This window comes from Phyllostomus discolor, chromosome 8 (assembly GCF_004126475.2).
Source record: "Phyllostomus discolor isolate MPI-MPIP mPhyDis1 chromosome 8, mPhyDis1.pri.v3, whole genome shotgun sequence".
Classification (NCBI taxonomy): domain Eukaryota; kingdom Metazoa; phylum Chordata; class Mammalia; order Chiroptera; family Phyllostomidae; genus Phyllostomus; species Phyllostomus discolor.
The window spans coordinates 23,869,772-23,894,130 of NC_040910.2; the positions used below are offsets into that span (position 1 = coordinate 23,869,772).

The 24,359-nt window shown below is 33.8% G+C and overlaps 1 protein-coding gene across 5 annotated transcripts in view; it reads left to right on the plus strand.

The window, feature by feature from the left end:
• The window catches only part of FSTL5 (follistatin like 5), a 546,524-nt gene that overhangs the window by 290,058 nt on the left and 232,107 nt on the right, over nucleotides 1–24,359 (plus strand). For all 5 annotated transcript variants that reach the window (XM_028519771.2, XM_028519772.2, XM_036031946.1 and 2 more), the window contains one exon: nucleotides 8,083–8,203. In XM_028519771.2, coding sequence (XP_028375572.1) covers nucleotides 8,083–8,203 — 121 coding nt within the window. The remainder of the gene's footprint in view (nucleotides 1–8,082; nucleotides 8,204–24,359) is intronic.

The window sequence follows — 24,359 nt, forward strand, 5'->3', positions numbered from 1 at the left end:
TGTTCTTGTAGCAATATATTCTAAATTGGTTGAAATTTTCAGTGCATGTCTCATAGAGTAATAGCTCACTGCAAAAGTCTCAACAGACATTTAAAGAATTTTCTTTCTTTGAAGCATGGTCACAGACTTGACCAGGACATCCTGGTGTCTCCCTAAGTGATGTATATATGACTAGGGTGGGCCGGCACTCAGCTTCATGATAGTGCATTTGCGGTCTTAAGAACATATAATACATCACCTAAAATACATCTCCTAAAATAGGCCTGAAATCAAGATTGCAGGATGATGTGATCTAAGCTATGAACAAGATCCTCCTGGGAGGCTGGCTTGTAGGAAAAGTTCATTGGAAGAGAAAAAGTTAATGATTGTTCATTGTGAAAGGAAGCAGAGAACTCTTGTGCATCATTTATTCACATGGATATTGCAGTCACTGGGAATATTGAAAGAGTAAGTAAAAGTGGACAGAGATATCATGAATCAGGAGCTTTATCCATTCATGAATTATGGGATGAGAACAGGAGAGAATCATGTATCTGAAGTTCAAAGAGTAGATCCCATCCATCTACCTACCTACCTACCTACCTACCCACCTATCTGGTGAAGACTGGTTTGCAAAGAGTAAGACTGGTTTGGCAATCAAGGAATGCCAATAGGGATGCATATAGTTATTTATTATCTTCTTTGCACTGGGATAGAATGGGTCTGAGAGAAAATTATCCTCCAATCGTTAAAGTTATTGGACAAATGGTTTTCTTAAGAGACAGCCAGAACTTTTTAAAAGTCAATATGGTGAAGAACATGTTTTTTATAAGAAGTAGAAAGCATAAAAGAATTTCCTGATCAAAGAGCTGTATTCCCAGAGGGCACTTTGATGGGTCTGAGTTGGAAAGGAATAGAAATTGGGTCAGATTGGGAAATGTGTACAGCCATAGGAGCAGATTTGGATTTTGTAGGGTCTCAGAGGTTAGCCAGGGTATGAAGCACAAAGAAATTTGTCCAGGTTGTTCTTAGAGGAGAATGAGCAACCATTTCTTACATTGTGGCTCAATATATTTGATCTTCAGGGTAAGATGAGAGGGTACACAGGCTGACATAGTTGGCTGCAATGGCCCCTTTGAGTTTGTTGGCACTATTAAAAGGTAAACTGAGGCATATTAAATTAAGAGTTTATTTGAACAACAAAAAAAATCTTTCAAAATGGGAAACCAAATTGGAAATGGTGAGAAGCACTCCAAAGAGGAGAGTTGGGGAAAAACTTTGTGGGGGAAAAAAGCAAAAACAAACTTAAGGAAATTATTGATTGGCTGTAGTTTAAACCAAATGGCTGTTTGTGATTGGTCATCATTAGGTTTTGATTTAGTAACCATGAGGCATTTGGAGGCTCAGATTTTGGGTTGCTTATGTAGGCACTTCTGCATTAGAGCTGCCGTGGTCTAATGACCTCTTATTCAATTAATTTAAAAGCAGGAAATACAGGGTTCTGGAGGGAGAATGGCACTAACAGCTTAGAAAATCTGCTCCTTAGGTCTCTTCCAGTTTCCTAAAATAACACTTGTAGAATTTAAGTAAGCAAAGTCATTCAATCATGATTCTGAGTTTAAATAAGCATCTGTATTGAGTATATTGATTTAGCTTTTTCTTCATTTAGATTTTGTCATCTTAATTAGCCGATTCGCATTAGGAATGCATATTAGAATGAAATATTTCCCTAATGTGCATACATGCCAACTCTTTATTAAAATAATAAAAAGAACTACTTGTTCACAGGATTTAGATTATTATGTTATACATATTTGACTTAAAAAACCATTTGCTCAATGACTACCATATATAAATACATTTACAGAATTTAATACAAAGCAGGAATAAGACTACATATTTTTAAGCTAACAGTATGGGCATGGCAAATGTGTTTTTGCAATCTTTGTACATAACACTTTTCTTTTAAAATTATTAAAAATGTTACATGGGGAATGTACATAGGGAATGGATGCTTAATTTTGAGTTTATAAAGCCTATTACATTTTTATAGATTTTTAAAGAGGTTCTAATGTCTAGTCAGCATATTTATTTAACACTCTGAGATTGATAAAAAATGTTTTTGTTTCATATATAAAAGGCTATTTTAGTGGGAACAAATTAAGTACAAATAAGTATGCACTTTAATGGATAGAGAAGAATGATAAGTGAGAACTTCCAGAAAATGCTATGGTAATTAATCCTATTTAACATTTTAAAAGCCCATGAACCTATCAGGTATTCAAAATAAGGCCAGAGAAACAAGGTGTTTGACTTGGAAAGGCATTGGCAATGCCAGTACATAGGTCCTAGTAGTACTAGGAATTTCTTTTGAAGTGCTAAAGATTTCAGAGTAATAATAACAGCAACAATCAGCACTCACAGAAAGGTAATTGTTGATTTTGGTGCAACTCAGGGCTGCAATTAAAAACCAGTACTTTCATCTGGAAACGTAACTGTTGCCAGAGGTAGACTGGTCTGGAAATAGGTTATTGCTGTCATGGGAAGTGAATGTTAGGGACTCGAGTGTAGGAGGATTTCAGAAATAGTGGCAAGATGTAGTGGAAGGTTGTTCAGGACACAGATGCCTCTGAAGAGGCTGCCACACTGCTTCATACACAATCAGGCAGCTTAGCTGTGTCTTGCTGTGGAAGAAGTCCAGCCCTTGGGGCCACAAGCCTGCACTTGGGCCCATCTAGCCCACGAGAAGGGCCAGGGCCAGGAATTCTGCACCATCAGCCTGGCATTAGCATCTGAAGCTTCAGTAGTCTATTTTAGTCTCTGCTAGTCTCTGTTCCCCTCTGACCCACTTTCAGTGCTGCACGTGGGCCTGCGTGGCTGTCACACAAATGCTACGAAGAGCTAGAAATTCCTGCCTTTGTTAAGCTTTGATTATATTTCCTTGGTTGGGAGAAGTAGGCTTTTTTTCCAATTTTCTGGATCTTCCCAGGACTATGTTGGTGCCTCACCCTATCCAGACTTTTTTCTGGATCTTCTGGGTTTCTTGACCTTATCTTATTCAATCCTTCTCCCACATTTTCCCAGGCTAGCCTCCTCCCCTTTAGGATGGATATTTTAGTTCCTACTGTGCATGCCTCATTGTTCTGCCTCTTCATCTGGCTTCTACTGCATATTCACTTAGTAGAAGGGCTTCCCTCTGCACAGTCTTGGCTTCTACTGCACTGCACATGTGCCTCAGCAGAGGAATTTCCCCGCTCAACTGGTTCTCCCTCCACTCCCAGCCCTGGGGTGATTGCAAAAGTGCCACTTCTTACTTAATCAGTTTTAATGTTTGATTGCATTTGACCTCTTCCTTTGTTAATAAATAACTAACTGCTTATGCTAACATCACTAGTCTCAAATATTTTTTTAAATGCTGTTCATAATATGGAACATACAACTGAAAAATTATAATTATTTTTAAAGTATAAACATATTATTTGTAGCATGTTGCCTTTAGAATGTCAAGGTGGATTTAAAATTGTGGCATGCATGTTGTCTGAGTATACCCTGTGAGCCACATAGAAGGCCTTAAAAATAAAACTCTTTCTCACCAGAGGCTTAATAATGTCATCTCTTCAGCTGGTCTTTCAAAAGGAGTAATATTAGCCTTATATTATTTCTCAATGCTTTCTAACCTGTTAATTTTAGTTATTTTCATTTCATCCTTTCCTTTTAATATACCTGTTTTAGGATGGCATCAGTTACAAATGACTAAACAATTATAATACTAACCATTTACCCTGTCCTTGCTTCTTGTTTCTTTTTGGAGCACTGTTGACAACTAATTATCTTGTTTATTTAATTTTTTGATTACACATTCCCCCTCATCCCTTCTAGCACATTATCTGCATGGAGGAACAGATGATGTCATTCTTATTTACTAATTTATTTCTAGCCCCAGCACAGTTCTTGGCATAATTTCTTACACAGAGAGGGGAAAGGAAGAAGGAGAGAGAAAGGAAGAGGAGAAATGAAGAGAGAGTGCCCAAGAAGGTGTTCAGACTAAACAGTGGAGGAGTTAACCTACTCTGAGTGTGAAGGGGAAGTTTAGAGCTAATGTCTGGAGACGGGTCTTCCTATCAAAGGAATATTTTTATTTTCTGACTCTCAGGCTTTGATGAAATCTACACATTTGCCAAGTAGAAAAGTGAATATATCTGCCTCTTCTCAACTTCACAAATGTGATCAACATGCTTTAAAACAGAGGATTCCTGAGCTCTGATTTCACTAAGGTTGATGAGACTTTGACATGGTCATAATTACTCTGAGAAAAATTGTTTGGATAAGAAAAAGATCAGATAACTTGAACATGTGAATGAGGTGTCTGTCCATGAATTCACAGTTGCCATTCTCTCCTGTGTCCATTAAGGAAAAGAAAGAAGAGGGCAAAGAACTAGCAGGTTCCACTCCTCTGTACTCTTATACCCTCTCATCCATATCTTCATCAGCATGACCTCCTTGAGAGCATCAAAATCAATTTCATGTATATTATACCTTGTATGAGTGTCAGTATAATCTTGGATTTCCAGGTCATGCCAATCTCCGTAAATCTAATGCTCACGCATCTCTATACAGGAAGACAGTTTTCCATACCCACCTCTGACAGTTACTATTTCTCTTTCCAACCTTATTTATTTTTAGATAACTTATCATCATCTGACATACTCTACGCTTAAGTTGTTTATTTCTTTGCTACTCCTTCACTGGAATGTAAGTTTCACATGGAAGGGATTGTTGTATGTCTTTCTATTCCCTATTCTCTGGACCTATAAGGGTGTCTGTCACATAGTCGACAATCAAAAATGATTTGTTGAATTGCTGATGGAATAAAATAAATATGCAATAATACTAAGGAGAATAGCTTATTTGGGAGAGGAACAGGTTTTGTTTTGTGTGTTTTTTTCCAATTTTCTATTTTGGAACAAAAAGAAGATAGTACCAAAGGATAGAGTCATCTTTGAGTTATTACAATCCCACATGCTACTTTGACAGGTCTATTACGCTGATGTTAAATGTATCCCCTCTTGAAATTTGTGCATCTGAGCTCCCTTGAAGACATACATTCTGCTGATATTTTTATCTTGTCATGGTGACTTTAACCTCTTTGGAGCCCAAAATCTATGCTACTTGATCTTTAGTCAGGTTTAAAAAAAGAAAAACAAAAAAATTTCTTTAGTCTTAAGTTCCCAAAGCCCTGGTTAAGTACAGGAAATGTCTTCAATATTCTACAATGGAAAACATAAAATTATAAGTGGGCTACTAGACTGAAGTATCATCATAGACACAAAATGACAAAATGTTCACTGGCTCTAGTCCTGTCATGAATTACTAGTTCAAAAGTAAGTAACATATGTGTTGTGAGAAGCTGAGAGTGGGAAGTTTTGAAACCTGTGCCAGACAGAAAGTGAAAGAAGTTCAGGGAATTGTCAAAGCCCTACAAGTTTAAATCCCCTGTGCCAAAATATGCTTACTGCATTACTATATACCAGGGAAAAAAATCCACGTAGATTTTCTATCATGCTTTCTTCCCAACAGTCAAATACTCATCATTTTAAGGCTATCAAAACTCTGGATATCTAAAGCAATTTTTCCATGCTGTTGAAAGCATGGGAAAGTAACTCCCGCATAAGAAACACCCCAGGCTATACCAGAGATCCATCAGGAACTTACAGGGGAGAAGAATTTATTAGAAACTAGGTTTTAACTAGGCTACTTCATTGTGTGAAAATGGAATAAATGAGGAAAATACATATTTAAAATATTGATGAGTGAGGAAATGCATCACTTCTTTCCTGAACATGGGCATGGCTCAGTGTAGATGAACAGGGTTTTAGCAAGGTCACCAGCCACACCATGGGTTTTTCCAGGGCATGTATTAAAATAGCATACTGAGCTTAAGCTCTATAATCATGATCAAATCAAGATCAAGCTAGTCTTATGCCAGAGCCAGCATTCAGGAAAATGGTAGAAGTTGTTCTCTTGGTCTCACACATGATTTAATTAAAGTAAAATATTAAAACAGAATTCGATATGAGATAAAAAATGATGACAGCTTTCTCCCCCAACTTTCTCTCCCATCTTCATCTCATTACAAAAATGTATGAGAATAAAATCCACTAAAATATTATTAAAATACCTGACCAAATCCTGGTATCACTGAATTCCAAAATAGCCACAATAGCATTATGGATCTTTAGGAAGAGCATAGTAAGGTAAGATCAAATACACTGTTTCCCCTCCCACCCAGGAAAGGTCATTTTCCATGCTCTAATAAATAACAGATGGAGAATGATTGAGAGCTCTGTTGCTTTCTAAGTAGAAAGGCAGTATTTGCTTTCTCATTAGGTTGATAGGAGAGATGGCTAAAGCCATTAGGTAGTTTTGTAATCCCTCCCGCTGGACTGTCCTCATGGGCAGGGTTTAATTCTTGCAATCAACAGTATCTATTTATATGGACCAATTAAAACAGACAAATGTTTTGCCTTTTTTGCCTGCTCAAAAGCAGGAACTATCAGCTTAATCAATGGCATTTGAATACAATGTGTAAGAATAGAGAATCCATTTTGTGGTCAAAGTTAAATTCAGCCTTGCATATGTAGACATTGTGTATCCTTCCTCAGGTGGCTAAAGATGGGTGGGGCATTCTAGTGACTCACATGCTCAGCTCCATCCTTAGACCTGTCTCAACAGGTCACCCACGTTCAGTTGCAGATGAACTTTTAACACAGAAGTGTTCCAAAAAGAGTTAAAATCACTCAAAAGCATCTGAGAACCTATAGGAACTATACTCAGAAATCTGTCATTGATATAACAAAGAAATTCTGAAACACACTGCTGTACCAAAAGAAACAGTCATACGTTGTGAATGCACCACCATAACAAGCACAAGCTGGTTTGAAAATCTATAGTGAATTATTTGAATAAGAAGCACATTATATATGTCATTATTTTTAACTTTGAATGATTCCTTTTGAGTGTCTACTGTCTGTACTGTCCTGCCTCTGACTATGCATGTGTATACATATATGAGTGTGTATGTTTTGTGTGATCTTTATTACAAGCATGAGAGAGAGATGTCACTATTCTTTTTCTAATTAAGGAAAGGTTAAGTGATTTGCCAGAAATTATGGAGCTGTTAAGTGGTATTCACAGGAAATGAATCCAGAGCTAGCTGACTTCATAGCCTGTTTTCTCATCACCCTGCTTACCTTTTTAAAAACACACACTGTGAGGGCATCTCTAAGCAATATGAACTACTGCCTCTGTCTGTGGGAGAACATGAAAGCCCGTGGAGCAGTTATGCAGCTATCCAGAATAAATAGGAAAGTTTGAAAAATTGGGGGGAACTGTTTCATATAGCAGGCAATACTCAAAAGCAGTGGCGTGTAGAAAAGCTCCAGCCTCAGTCCATAGGATAGAGCACAGTTTGATGATTTTCCTCACCCACACTTGGCTAGATTCTCATCATCAATCGGTGCATTAATTCTATCTGGCTCCTGGAGACAGTCATTTGCTTAATAGCTCCTTTGTGACCACAGAGCTAATGCATGCTCCCAAACGGCTTCACTTCCAGTGGGGAGGAGTTCAGGCAGAGGAGTAAAAACAGTCTAACTCCATTTTTCATAAATAGTACAAGGGCAAAAGTGGGAACAGACTATTCTACTTGTTCTGTTGGGAAAGAACCCTGTTTTATTCTGACATAGGTCACTGAGACATAGGAGGCAATTTCCATGTGGAGATATGTCCTTGACTCAGTATAAATGGAGCAAAGTAAATGAATGAAATACAAAATATCATTTTAATGTTCAGATTTTCTGTGTCCTACTGTGAGATTTTTACATTAGAACATTCGGACCACATTCTAAGTATCTATCTTAACTTTATAACTCTGAAATGGTTAAAGGTAATTGTCTAGCAACTGAAGATGAAATTTTTAAAATGTGGTTCTTTGCCAAATGGCGTATTCAAAATGATCTATTAACTGATTATTACATGTAACTAATAATACTATAGAACTGCTAAGATACAGATATAATTGTGTGGTTATAATTTTTTTGTCAGGTGATAAAACAGGAAGAATTGGGCAAGGATCTTTCAGGTTGTACTTTGTATGATCTACTGAAATACGATGATTTTAACTCTGACAAGCACCTGGCTCTTGAAGAATTTTATAGAACATTCCGTGAGTATAAGAGTCAACCCTTAATCTCTCTTTCATATTTTTTCTGTTTGTTTGCATAAAAGGGTATGTTTGCTTGATCTCAAAATACAAGCTGTTTCTTAAGAGAAGTCATATAATTGAGACAGCGTAAGTGTTTGGCTGTGTAGCAATTTATGAAAAAGCTAAGGGGTTTAGTAGTTCTAAAATGAAGAGTTGGAAACATTTGACAACCCTGATTCTAGTTTAAAACATTCAATCCTTAGTGCAGCTTCCAAGGTTATTTTCGAGCAGGAGCAGCACATGACCGGTTGCTCTAATATAACAAAAACAATTTTATTATTTACATACTGACATTATCTTTACAGGGAAACCAAATTAGATTAATACAACTTTCTATATGTATTTTAATTAAATTTATTGGGGTGACATTGGCTAATAAGATTATATAATTTTCAACTGTACATTTCTGGGATACATAATCTGAATATTGCATTGTCTGCCCACCACCCAAAGTCAAATCATGTTCATCGACATATATTTTGCCCTTTTTACCCTTTACTACCCTCTTTTTAACCACCATGCTGTGGTCTGTGTCTATGAGTTTTTCTTTTGCTTGTTCGTTCACTTGTTGCCTACAGTTTTATATCCCACATATAAGTGAACTCATATGGTTCTTAATTTCTCTCTGACAGGTTATATTGCTTAGCATGATATTCTCAAGGTCCACACATGTTGTTACAAATGGCAGTATTTCACCTTTTATTATGGCTGAGTAGTATTCCATTGTATTTATGTATCACATCTTCTTTATCGTGTATTTTAATAATAATAATTAACATAAAAATGAAACATTATATTTAAATTCCTTTGGAATAATTTATATTGTTTCAATTGCTTACACTGATTTTTTTGTGCTTTATAAAGCAGAGTTACAAAGATAATTTGGTAAAGAAAATCCTACCAAGTTATTCTTTAAAAATAATTCCAAGAGAAAGAACTAAGAGACAAAAGAAAAAAAAAAAAAAACAGAAAAGAAAGGTTTAGGAGCTGTGTGCAAGAAAAATATAAAAAATAAATTAACTGGTTCATATTTAAAAATCACTGAAGAATCAGTTAAATAAAATTTATCTCAGCATCTGAAACCAACGTCATACATAAGCACATATATTACATATTAAATATATATACATATATCCAATATGATATATATATCCAATATTATATATACTCACACACATATCGCTTTCCAAGGAATAGGATTTGTATTTGTTATAAAAAGATTTTTTTTTAATCCCTGGCTGGTGTAGCTCAGTGGATTGAGCGCGGGCTGTGAACCAATGTGTCGCAGGTTTGATTCCCAGCCAGGGCACATGCCTGGGTTGTGGGCCACAGCCCCCAGCAACCACACATTGATGTTTCTCTCTCTCTCTCCCCCTCCCTTCCCTCTCTAAAAATAAATATATAAAATCTTTAAAAAAAAGATTTTTTTGGATTGTGCCTTGCCATCTATCAGTGACCTGATACTGGAGAGAGTGCTTAAATCTCTGAAAATCCATATAAATAAGGATAGTAATTTACTCATCACATGAAAATTATGTATTAAAACATTGAATTACATTTTATGTAATTCTTGATACAAGCAACTTAACATATGTGAAACAGTTGCATGTTACAAGCTTTAAGGCAAGAGATCACTGTGCTCCTCTGATTTAATTAAATTGCATTTCCACTTTAAATGACAATGCAGAATACCAGATAAGATGACTCAGTAAACATTATCCTTTAAAATTATTCTCAAGGCTAGAATATTTTTCAGAGATAACAAGAAAGCAGCATATTTATTCTATGTTTATATGGAGAAACTGAAACACATAGAAATTAAGAACTAAGTGGCTGAGTATATAATCAAACCCACATCAAACTAATTGTGAAGTCTATGTGTTTTCCACTAATCACTCTGCAGTAAACACTGTTTTGTGTGCCCAGGATGTCAGGGAGAAGATATAGCTCATCACGGAATAAATTATATGTATATTATATTAATTATGTCATATTTAACACTGTCATGTAAGATAGAAGGGAATAAGTGCCATAGAAAGGCCTACATAAGATATTAAGTTAATTGCGACTGTAGTCTCCAGCTTTGGGAATCAAGGACACTTGATGAAGGTGATAGCAGTTGAAACAGTCCACAGGATGAGTAGATTTGGGCCCTGGGAGATGAGATGTGGGAGACGGACCAAAAGAATAGTATAAATAAGAACTGAAGGACGTGAACTTCAGTGTATTTACAGAAACTAGTGCAACTGCAAAGTTTGTTTCAGGTCTGAAATCTATAAACATATATCAATTATTACTATTTTGCCAACTTATTAATAATCAGTCTAACCTTTCAACTCCTATCCCCTAACCCTTACTATGAGAATACATGGATATGACTAAATAACAGTAGTTGAAATATGTAGCAATAGCAGAAAATAACTTAATGGATGTATCAATAATTTATCAAGCCTCTAAAATATAATTAAATGGATGTATTTGTGTGGGGTTTTTATTCAAAAATGCACTACTGTTGATGGTGGAATGGTAGATCTGTAAGCTAAAAAAAAATTAAAACAAATGTGAATAATATGTTATTTTCATGACAGCACAGCCAAGACTGAATAATGATCCCTTGCAATATCAGTAAATAAGAATTTTGCCTATAATATTGCTGCATGCACATATCACAAGGAAAAATAATACTGTTTAGGGGGGTATGGTTTGAAGTTGCTAAGGAAGTCAGGGTAGTCAGTATGTTTTTCTGATGAATAATATTCTGCAACTAAGAAATCCAAGCCATTGATAAAACTGTTCAATAGAGAAAGAGTAAAACATTGTTTATAAAGGAGCCAGGTTGTACCAGGAACTATTGACTTGGATAGAAAATATGTAGGATTTCATGAACTACTAGAAGCTAATATGGTTATAATTTTATGAAAATTATTTACAGTAAAGACACTGAATTTAATCAATATTGTAATTATTCTGTCATTAGGTCAAAATTCTACATAACACAAAAGGTCTACATTTTTAATATTCTGAGTTACAAAGATATTAGGTAATGAAAGCTATTGTAATAAGCAATCATATTATAAACTTTTTCATTGGATAATCACAAAGCTATCTCTTAACAATAAAGTGATGTTCACATAATTATTTAGAGGAGGCATTTTTTAAGTAATGCTGGAATTATATGGGATATTTTAATGTGCCTGTCATCTCACCAAACAGTTTTCTGGAAGGTTGTTACATTTTTGGTGTTACATTCTTATTTAAGCAGGTCATTAAACTATATAATGACCTTTTAGAGGTAGCAAAATGAATGTGTACAGATTTATCTGCATTAACAAAAAGATATTTTTACTTATATATGAATAGAAAATACATATCTAGTCCTTTCTTTCCATCTGTTCCAGTACTTTACAACTAAACCCACTTTGTGAAGTTCGGTAACAGGTTTGTATAAAGATATGACTTTAAAAGTTATTCTATTATAAAATACTAGGTAGAATAAAATGTATAACAATAGTGAAAAGGCAATTTATTCAAAAATTATATATTAAGTACCTATGTGTGCAGAGTATTGTGATAGTTAAAGCAACTTGAAAAGATAGGATTTTTTCCCTTGGGAATATATAATCTCAGGCAGACAGTGATAAAAATGACAGATATAGTAAGAGTAAACAGTAATCATTTTTTATATTCAGAATGCATTTCCCCTGATAATTCCTAAAAAAAAAAATAACCCCTAGATGAATATCTACAAGAATAGACTAAGGCCAGAGAAGTTAAAAACTGTCTTGATTTACTGGCAGAAACAATGACAGAAAGATTTCTTGGGTACCAGTTTTTCTTCTTTCTGCCATGGTACAAAATAGAAGTAAAATAACAGTTAATTGCAAACAGTAAAACATTAATGGTAAAAAAAAGCCAATGCATTGTTAACTGTTATTTATACTCTCACAGTGTTATTACAGTAGGTGTAAGGTTTTCTATAAAATAAATTTATCACTTTCTGAATATGATGAATTATTTTAATATTTCCAATAGGCATTAGATGGTAGTAGTCATTTTTCTCTGGAATTATTGGCATTATTTAAAAAATTCTTTGATTTTTACTAAGGTATTGCAAATAAACTCTCAGTCTGGTTGTCCAATATTCCCTCTCATGCATTGTTTGGTTACCAAACTTAGAAATCTATTTAATGGGATCAAATGAATTTTAAGTGGTATCAGTCACATAGGTGGGGATACTTAGAGGAAACACTCTATCTTCTGGTCAGATCATGGACACTCCTCCCCTTGGCATTTTGTTATCTTAAATATTTTAATAAAATGTGTAGATTTTCAAGTTCAAAGGATTTTTTTATAGAATTAAAAACAAGTTAATAGTGCCATCGGTAACTATTGGACTTAAATGAGCACACAAGGACTCAGTGTTTTATTTTCTTTGGACTCAAAATTAAATTAAATTTTTGATTCAGATTGATTTTCATGGGATACTGTATTTTTGCTTTAAATCTGTAGGCAAATGCAAGTGACTCGCCATCAGACAAGATGACCATGTATGAACAGAGGCACTTAATTTCAGAAGTGGTGTTCTAATGTTTATGTTTACTTATGTTTGCAGTCAAATTAATATGATAAAGTGCTATGCTATGATTAGTGATTTTAGACATTTTTTTTTCATTTGCAATTTCTAGATAAACAAACTGACTACCAGAGGCATGATATTTTTTCCTCTTTTTTTATTGTTGTTCAATTACAGTTGTCTCCATTTTTCCCTCATTACTCTCCTCTGTCATACCCACTCACCACCTTCCACATTCAATTACCAAAGCCCCACCTCCTGCCCGATGTTTTCATCCATGGGTCTTTTATACATGTTCCTTAACTTGACCTTTCTTTGCCCCATTATCCCCCCTCCCTTCTGATTACTGTCAGTTTGTTCCTGTTTTCCATGTCTCCGTTTCTATTTTGCTTGTTTGTTTGTTTTATTGATTAGGTTTCATTTATAGGTGATATCATATGTATTTGTCTTTCACTGCCTCGCTTATTTCAATTAGCACAATGCTCTCTGGTTCCATTCATGCTGTTGAGAAGGGTAGGAGTTCTTTCTTTCTACTGTGTAGTATTCCATTGTGCAAATGCACCACAGTTTTTCATCTACTCATTTACTGATGGGCACTTAGGCTGTTTCCAGCTCTTGGCTATTGTACGCAATGCTAATATGAACAATGAATGGGGTGCATAGGTTCTTTTGAATTTGTGTCTCAGTTTTGAAAATGCTTTCCATGTATCTTATTTCCTGAGTTAAATCAAACTTGCTTTGATTGTGATAGTGAACTTCTTTAAAATTATGTAAAAGAAGGAGTTTGTATAATTCTGATATATTCTTGAAATCCTATTAAACTGATTTGAATTGCAGTTTCTAAAACCACATACATATGTGTTTTAGTGTTTCAAATTCTAATGTCAAACTTAAATAAATTTATCTCCATTTAAAATAATCTTTATGTATGGAAAGATCCAAAGGAAGATGTGTTTCTACTAGGCATGAAATAATTAAGTTTCTGCAAACATAATGTATCAACTGTGAACATTTATATTGAAACTAATTTCTTTCTTAGAAAGAATAGGTAATTAAGACTCTAAAGTTCAGAAATATTAAAGTAGCCTGGAACAGTTATTTTAAATCACCTAACTATTCACAATTACATTGAAAATGTCATCTTTCATTATATGAAACATATCTTAATGGAATATAGATTTGATAAATGACATTATCAGAAAAAGAAAATTCATTTTTCTAGGAAATCACAATTTCTATAATAAAGCACTACTTATTGGAACCATCTAATAAAGATAGCAATATCAGCAGTCATAGACCTTAGATCATTAGTATATGAAAGACCTTTATTTTGAGAAAAATACCTGAGTTTAATGATGAGAATTAAGACTGTTTCAGTAATAGAGGTTAAAGGTGATAGGGCCAGAAATGGAAGAGCAGTAGTAATAATACTTGCAAATAATTCAAGTATTTTCCATTTTTGGAAAATAATTTATGGCCAGAATCATCTTGATTTAATAAGTGATTACATATACATAGGAGGGAGAGGTCAAGGATAATGTCTGATTATCTAGCCTGCATATTGCGGTAAAGAATGAAGCTATTGATTAAAGTGGGGAACACAGGAAGACCAGCAAGTCTGGAGTCATATAAAGTTAAATTTTATACATGCTGACATATTTCATTAGAAACATTTGGCTGGAAAATAGAAATATGAAGCATGCAGGTAAAATCTGATTATCTTGTGAGAAGAGGGCTAACCAAGGTTAGTGAATAGAGAGAAAAGCAATGGACAAAGAGCGGTAAGGAACTGAAACTGAACAATAAAACCCTTGGGGAGGAGAGAGGAAAGGCAAAGGAGTACATCATTAAAATTTTAATAAGGAATTCTTGACCAATAATTTCTAAGGCTGAGTTCAAACCAAGAAAGTTTATAATGCATAAACAGCAACTGGATGTGGCAAGATGGAAATCATTGGTGACTGTGCTCACATTTCCAGCAGAGATGTATGGTTAGAAGCAAAAGTAACTGATGGTGGAGAGGTTAGATGTAAAAAATAGACAAAAAGTAATGCTGAGCAGAGAAGCAGAGCTCATAAGTATGTCACAAGTGTGTATCTAGATAAAATCCAATATAAGTAAATCTCTATGGTTTTAATAGTTAATATGATGGTTGGTTGACTTTGGGAGTTAAAGGAGGATGGGTGGGCACACAGGTAAGGGGAGGACTTCTGTGGTGCTCGTAATGTTCTACTATTTAGCTCCATTAAACACCCACACAGTTTTGGTAAAGAACAGCTGAGTGCCATTTGCTTACATGTAAATACCACATCGTCTTACTGTTCCAGTATTTGGGTGCTTTACACCGAATTGGGAGGAGGCTGTCCAAAAGATGATTTACATAGCATTGGGAAGGGGCTGTCCAACCTATGGATATGTGCTCCAGAAGGACAGGGTTTTGGTCCTAAAAAAGATTAATTATTTTTATATACTGTTAGTATACAGAAAACAGTACCGGTTTGAACTATAACTTAAAAAAGAGGAAAGTCTTAAATTCTTCACATTTTTAAGAAGATGTCTTCTCTGTTGTTGAGCTTACTTTACCATCGGCTGTTGTGGCTGGTGCACCTTTATGTTTCTCTTTTTTCCCTGAAGCTCTGGCATTCTTCACACTGTGAACTCTCAATGGTAAATTTTGTTTGCTGGCCTATTTGTAAATCCTAACAGTAGACACAATTAGATATTTCAATTCTCTTTTATTTCAGGTGAAACACTTTATGTATTTCTTAAGGTGCTGACTCTTTTTGTCATATAGATATAGAGAGTAAGAACTTTTGTGACACAAAATGAAGTTGAAATTTTTTTAAAAAGCAGTAAAATGGGAATTGATCATTGTTATTTTCCTCACTTGACCATATCTTGTCAAAAATTACTTCTCCTGATTTAAGAATAATATTGTGGGATAAAGTTTGCCTGAGACTGTTTTTAGACTCTGAAAATCATTTTTGTAATTCACATGTACTTTGGCTTTGCAAACCCCTGGTTCTTTATACCAGTTTCTCAGAAACTATTTGAATTGAGCCTTGCGTTGTCCTTGTGTGGCTCTGAAACCCTATCTAAAGTACCTCTATTTATATAATGGCTTTACGGCAGAGACCCCCAGCTGGATCCCTGCCCCAGATCCAAGTCACTTGGGCGTGAAAGTGGCTGCAGCTTGACAAAGCCTTAGCTCCATTTTAAATCACCTTAAATTCCCCAGCTGAGCTCCTACCGATGCGTTTTAATTTTTAACTAGCCAAATACTGTTCAGCAGTTCAAGACAAGGTGAATGCAACGTACCATGTTTTAATTACTAGCTGTTTCTCTGAATTCCCTTCCCTAAGTTAGTCTGAGGATATGCATTTTGTTTACATTTTCTAGTTGAATATTCATAGGATTCTGCTCTATCAAGTGATTTTTGAGGGAGGCATGTATCTACCAAGTGATTGTTGTTATTAAATATAAAATCAAGTGCTTTTTAAACATATACTATGAAATAATGATACACATTTAAGCTATTAAACTCTTAAAAATTATTTTTTTTAATTCTAGAATTTGGAAGGTAGTACTTAGAAACTATACTTTTGCTAAATTTACTTTACTACACAGTTATTATTCTCTTCATTTTTTTTTTTACCCATATAGAGGTCTACTTTCTCATTTAAGAGAGATCTACCATTTTCACAGAATAGTCACATAGGTATAATCAGATAAAACATAAAGATTTGCATAGGCCTTATCAATAGCATATAAAAATCTTAAGACTTAAGTTGAATATCTTAGTTTGAATTTATTATGTCTTGTTGAAAGAAAAAAAAGAGATAAGTTAAGCAAGATAAATGGTTTTTGAAATATTATAAGTTTTAAGCCAAATCATATATTAATAAAAGTTGAGCCAAAAACATTTGCTTTTATAAACTACCATAATTTTTTATCCTTTTAAACAATATCTATTTATTTTTGTTGTAGAAGTTTTAAAAAAGAAAGCATAAAAGAGAATATAGGGATCAAAATTTTTCTATTATTCAGTTATAATCACTTTGATATATTGATAAATACATATATTTTATGAAAATTTGGCTATATTATTTTTATAACTTTGATATTTTTAGGTCTACCTTCTTTTAATTAATTAAGTATTGTGAACATATTTCAGCATCAATACATATAGTTTAACATTATATATTAGTGGATTGCATTGTGTGATGATACATAATTGTAAAATTATAATTTTATGGTGATAACACTTTGTTTGTTACTATTCCAAAGCTATCATTTTCTCTTCTTGAATATTTACCCTGCCCATTTAAAATATAGTGCAAGAAAAAAGTTAGTCATTCTAACAATTTTTAATTTTCTAGCAGCAGCTAAAAGAAGCAAGTGAAATTTATTTTAATAATATTTCATTTATCCCAATATATCCACAAATATTATTAAAACATATGACCAATATAAAGTTAAAATAATTTACAGTTTTTCCTATCATGTTTTGAAATCTAGTATATATTTTACATTCATAGCATATTTCAATTCGGACTAGCCACATTTCAAATGTTTCATAGTCACATGTAGTTACTTGCTACCATCTTGGGCAGTGTAATGTTAGAGAGGTAAAAAAAACCTATAATTTTATTTTAGTTATTTTACATATGAAGTTAAGGGTATATTCAGGTTGTAAATAAATACAATGTGAACTTCTTTATGTCCATATCTGTTTTTCAGGAAACCAGAAAAATATGTATAGGGTAAATGTAATCATCTAATATACTCTCAACATCAACATTTATTTTAAAAACAGGGTTCAGTGAGATGTATTTAATGCCACCTTATTCCAGTGTCTCCCAAATCCATGAAACATTTGAATAATGTATTTCCTGCTTATAGTGTACATCTTTAAAATTATATTTTCTGACTTTTAATATTCTTAGTCTTAAATTAATGACAACTTTCCCCCTCCAATTTAAAATAAATACCCTAATCATTTTAAGACTTCCAGTGAGAACCTGTTCAGTATGAGAATTAAAATGTTACTAGTTTGAATAATTTCAGTCGAATAATTAGCAGTAGAACACTTTCAGCGAGCTTGTAAAACATATACCAATAGGACTAATGTTTTATATTCATTTTTTGACACATTAAAAGTAATTCCAAGCTATTGTAACCTTTAAGAACCATAAGGGAATTAAGTACTACACTGAATATAAATAACCTAATCATTCATTAATGGTTAAAAATTACTGATATATTCTCTCATGTTTCAAGGTCATCCCGATGGAAAGAAATACATATATACTAATAAGCATATGCAAAATGCCTTATTAACATATCTTAATACAATGAATGTTATTGTATTTATGGTGATTTCTTTTACTTCTAAAACAAGTAACAAATTAGTACATTAATTTTTAAGAAGCATTTTAAGAATTAGCAGAACAGATTGTTAATACACATCCATCTTCACATTTTTATACATGTAGTTTGATGATTATTAACTACTTAAATGATGTATGTCAGACACGGTTGTCATGCTGTACCTTTCCATTGTTGTACTCTTTTTAATCCAGAAACAAAGTTTAATTTCTTGAAGAAATTCTTTTAGTCCTTCCTCTTTTCATTCATGAGGGACCTCCATTTCTGCAGTGTTATTTTCTGGGTGAATCTTTAGCATAATCTACCACTGCTATGATCCTTAGGAAATTTTGGAGTAAGCATTTTCTATAATATAAAAACTATATGTACCTTAAATTTCTAATGAATTTTTGTCCTTAGGTGCCAATTTAAAAGTCGATTGACATTAAATGAATTTCCTAACAAAAATGGGAACGAGGCATCCACACCAATTGCTGTTTAGCTGCCTGACTGAGGATTTGTGAGGCACGGACTAGTGTTCATCATGTGCAGTCTACTCACCGTGAACTGTGTTTATCCTAATGGAACTTGTTCATAGAAAAAGGAAGAAAATCATGGTAAACTGGTTACTGATCATTCCAGTAATGTAAATAGACCCTTGTTGGTGGTGACCAGATAGGACTAAAGAGCATTTATGACACTGAAAGCATTACAGGTGGTACAGATTACAGATCATCTTGAGAGGTAAATGCACATTTTTAGTGACTGCTTGGAGGACATCAAGTGATTACTTCTTTCTTCTGATGTTGCTATAACTAGTCATTAGTGACAATAATACTGGACTAAATTAAAAAATAAAGTAGACATCCTAGCTTATGGTATATATGGCTCATCTATTCCAAAAAGATAACCTTTTTCAACTGAAAACAAAGCTAGAAAGACAAGGTATGATGAAAAAAGAGGAGACAGACAGAGAAGAGAAAGTAGAAAGCAGGGCAAATAAGGAATATGGCATATTCTATGCAAATATTTTGCAGGTTAAATTTATCAGTGGTGAAGTGATCTAATAGACACTTTTACCTATCAAAATCAACATCTCAAGTCACAATAATGAACCTTATACCAAACAACCAACATTTGCTATATTCTTATGTGACTTATCAGGACTAGTCACTACAAAATTACAGATAGACAAAAAACAGTTTCTCTTCTGAACTCTAGGAAATTAAACAAAAAAAAACAAGTACTAAATAATTTCATGTAATAAAAGTGGCATATGCAATACCAACAGGGCAACAAAAAAGGGATCATTCTCAGACCTGAATCCTAAGCAGAAATAACTTCTGAATTAAGTATATCCCTGAGCATAGGAGTTCTTAAGAAGACCGTCAAAGACTAAGCCTTTTCTGCTAAGGAGAACATACTAAAAATGCAGAGGTGTGGATATTTGTAAGCAGTTAGGTAGTAAAGAAAGGTGGAAGGGCAAAGTAGAAATTAGTGGGGGTGAAAAAAGTAAGCTTAGGAGGTAGATAGCAGGTAGATCTTGAAATGCATAAAAAACATGGAGAAACTGAGATAATCTATGTAGTAACAGAAAAGATTTGGAACTGTCAGATCTAAATTTGGGAAATTATTTATGAAGCTGAGCACAAGATGCAGTTTGGAGCAAGATCAGAAGCAGGAACAACAGTTAGATCACTGCAATCAGCAGAGTGTTAAAGTTGACGATTAAATTTTCAGGGATTTTGCTATCAACTTGATGTTACATTGGAAACTGGAAATTTTCCTATAATGGGAACTTTTGCAATATAGAGTACTGAAAAATGAGTTTATGAGTCACAGTCCTACCCCCAACCTATCTCGTTCCAGCTGGAGGAGCTGTTTTTTAACATTTACTAGAACACTACTGATTCTAGGCTACAATTCTCTGGTGATAAATTTTGAGAAACTGAGGAAGGATAATTAGGTAAAAAAGAGGGAGTGGATATAGGATATATTTAAGAGAAAATACCCCAAATGCCTGGTTGAAGGATAAGGCTGATTATTTCTAGAAAAAGATTTTTAGGGTATACATATTTTAGAATCCAAAGTTAGTATTAGTAATAATCCTATATGTTTGTTGTGATTTACAAAGAAGATACCTAAATAAGTCTACTGAAGACAGTTCTTGCTTTGTCAAACTCCAAATGAAAAAATATTCACATTATCTCTAGAAACCTTAATATAAGATGCTATCATAGTAGAAAAACTTACATGAGTGATGAATGCAATAGATTTTTTTTAACGAAAGAGAAATTTTGAGTAATTTGTTGCAAAATTTTTGAGTGGCTCAAATAAGAAAAGCCTAACTTCTTCTTACCAATGAAAAATGGAAATTGGAATGATAAACTAAATGAGTTGAACAAAGTAAAGATCTGGACCAACAATTGTGTTCAATGACATAGGTACTACACATATTTCCAATGATAGATTTCATTTTACTAGAATCACCTTTTATAAGTATTGTCTATATTAACATCCTGAAAAGTACATAGATGCCAACTCTACAGTTTTTTATCGTTTGCATTTTGCTAGATCATATGGAGTGGTAACATTTTCTTTTGAGACCAGTTTATCTTACTGCAATATTGAGAGTGATGGTTTTTTACTTATAAGTTGACACATTTCTTTTATAAAGAATATTAATTTTGTGACATCTCATTAAAAGGTGTAGATTATTGTCCTGCCCCTTGCAGACATTTTGACATTCAACTAAAAATGTATAATTAAATATCTTAGCACCTTTTAACTATGTTTAAGCAACAGACAACAGTGCTACATACATCATTGCCTATAAATATTCACATGCTGTTATCACCCCCTCTTGTAATTAAACAACTTTATTTTAGTATCATGTTTGTAAAAGGTTTTATATTAGCACTGCATTCCCAGTTTTTATAACTTAAAAAGTAGCACGTTTTCACATAGAGCTATAGATATAGGAAATAAACAGAGCCAGTAAAAGATTTTTCATGTGAGACTACACTTCCTCTTTAGTCAATATTTTTCAGTCTTTAGAGATTTTGAACATTTTTCACTTTTTTATTTTTATTTCAAACTTGACTTATCACTTTCTGAAATATAAGGATTTTTGAGACATTATGATAGTTTATGGAGATAGTAGGATTTATCAACTCCAACTGAAATTATTTCTCAAAATCTAGGCAAACACAGTCACCTGTTTTTGCCTTTTTAGCAAGAATTGCATGCTTTTATCCATGAATTACTTATTCCTATTGTTGCTGACTGCAATAAATCAAAATACATTACATCCACTATTTCTTGACCCTAAAACTCATTTTATAATTTGTGTTACTTGGCCTTTTACCATTTTTTTCATACATGGACAGCTATTCAAAAAATACTAATACCCAAAAGTATGAAAAATTTGATTCTATACTATATAACTTTCAACAGAAACCACATCAGTTGAGATAGTATCCTTATTTTTTAAAGTTATTTAGCTCTAAAGGTCTTAGTAGATTTTAACTGAAAGTATTTTATGAACAGTTGTATCAGTTTCTTTTTTATTTTAGTCAAAACATAATTTCAGAGTGTTAAGAACTGACCTGCTCTCCAGATCTTTCCATGCTGTACTGAAGGGTGGGAGCTCCTTTCTTTCTGCTGCATAGTATTCCATTGTGTAAATGTACCACAGATTTTTGATTCACTCATTTAATGAGGGACACTTAGGTTGCTTCCAGCACTTGGCTACTGTAAATTGCATTCCTATGAACATTGGGATGCACAGGTTCTTTTGAATTGATGCTTTAGGAATCTTAGAGTATAATCCCAGCAATGGAATTACCAGGTATATAGGCAATTCCATTTTTAGTTTTCTGAGGAAATTCCATACTGTTTTCTACAATGGCTACACTAGTCTATATTCCCACCAACAGTGTACTAGGGTTCCCTTTTCTCTACAACCTCACCAGCACTTGTTGTTTGTTGATTTGGTTATGATGGCCATTCTGACTGTTGTGAAGTGGTATATCATTGTGGTTTTGATTTGCATCTCTCTGATGGCTAGTGATGCTGAGCATCCTTTTATATGCTTCTGGGACATCTGTATGTCCTCCTTGGAGAAGTGTCTGTTCAGGTCCTTTGCCCATTTTTTAATTAGATTGTTTGTCTTCCAGGAATGGAGTCATATGAGTTCTATATTTTGGAGATCAAACCCTTATCTGAGGTATCATTGGCAAATATATTTTCCCATACTGTTGGTTCTCTTTTCATTTTGCTGATGTTTTCTTTAGCTGTGCAGAAGCTTTTTATTTAGATGAAGTCTCATTTGTTTATTCTTTCCTTTATGTCCCTTGCTCTAGGGGACATATCACTGAAAATATTTCTGTGTGGAATACCTGAGATTTTCCTGCCTATGTTCTCCTCTAAGATTTTTATGGTGCTGTGACTTATATTTAAGTCTTTTATCCATCTTGAGCTTATTTTTGTGTATAGTGTAATTTGATGGTCAAGTTTCATTTTTTTTGGCATGTAGCTTTCCAGATCTCCTAGCACCATTTGTTAAAGAGGCTATTTTTACTCCATTTTATGCTTTTGCCTCCTTTGTTGAATATTAATTGACCACAGAGACATAGGTTTATTTCTGGCTCTCTATTCTGTTCCACAAGCTAAGTGAGATAAGCCAGGCTGTGAAAGACAAATACCATATGATCTCACCTATAAGTGGAACCTAATCAACAAAACAAACAAGCATGCAAAATATAACCAGAGAAATTGAAATAAAGATCAAACTGACAGTGACCAGATGGGAGCATGGAAGGGGTAACAGGAGAATGAAGGGGAAGAGTCAACAAGGGACATGTATAAAGAACCAATGGACAGAACCAAAAGGGGTTAGGATTGAGGGTGGGAAGTGGCAGTGGGTGGAGGAGGAGATAGTGGTGGTGGAAAAATGGGGAGACAACTGTACTTTAACAACAATAAAAAATAAATGAAAGAACTGATCTATGCTAATTTGATCATTAAGAGTTACTAGGTTTCTTGTAGTGTCTGTCAGAGATCTCAGATAGTTGGAGAATGAATGCGTTTGTCACCTCCCAAACAGAAAAGTGCTTGCTTGGCTACCAGGGTGACATCAATATTTTTTTGAAACGTGGACTTTGGTGTGAGAGTTGCTTTCACCTTTTGTCACACTTTTTTATAAACAGAAAGATATAATTAGAGGTGGAGTTATACTATTATTGTTGCTAATCCATGATATAATGTTACAGAAAACATAACCTAACATTACAATAACTGAAGGAAGGATCACATCATGTTCACTTTGCTTCTAGCAGTTCACTGGACCCTGAAGTCTTACCATGGGAGTTGGATGTGTAATTATATCCTAGTCAGAAATGTGTGGTAGAGATAGATTCCTTAAATTAGTTGGATAGGATTCTCAGAGAGTGTTAACTCTATCTAAAAAAGTCTACACAGGATGGGCTCATTCCTTATACATCCCTGACCATATGCTTTTACTACCTTGTTTGTAATGTAAATGAATCACCTATTAGTGAAAGAACAGAATATTTAATAATAAAAAACAATTTGTGTTTGTTACAGTCTTGTAATAGTGGTAGGATTTGCACCTGGTTGAGCACAACAGATTTAATGGTTCTGAACTTGTCAGCAATCAAAGCAAGTTAAATTTACAAATTGGATCTTACTAGCAGGAGAAAAGAAGCATGTTCTATTATAAAACTCTACTACTTGAAAAAAAATAGATTTCTGCTAAAACAACATCCCAGATGCAACTGCATAATGCATTTTGAAAATCTTGTGAACTTTATTAACTCATCTATCAGTGTAAGAAATGACCTGTAAAAGTTACAATTTTAAAAGCAAAGTATATTTGCATTAATTTTTACTTGTAAACCTTTCTGATAGTTTGAAGAAAGAAGTTACAAATGTGTTAGACTTAAAATATATCTGCAAGACATCTCATGATGATCTCTGTATCCAGTTTTTAGCTACATCCTCTAACACCTGAGCCTAAAAGTGATTTCTTCTTTACAGTATACCTTTGATCTCTCACATCATGATGGCTCCCTTGAATTAATAATTTTAAGGATGTCAAGCCTCTCCCCTCTTTAAGAACATTCTTTCTTCCATCTGCCATCATATCTGTACTCT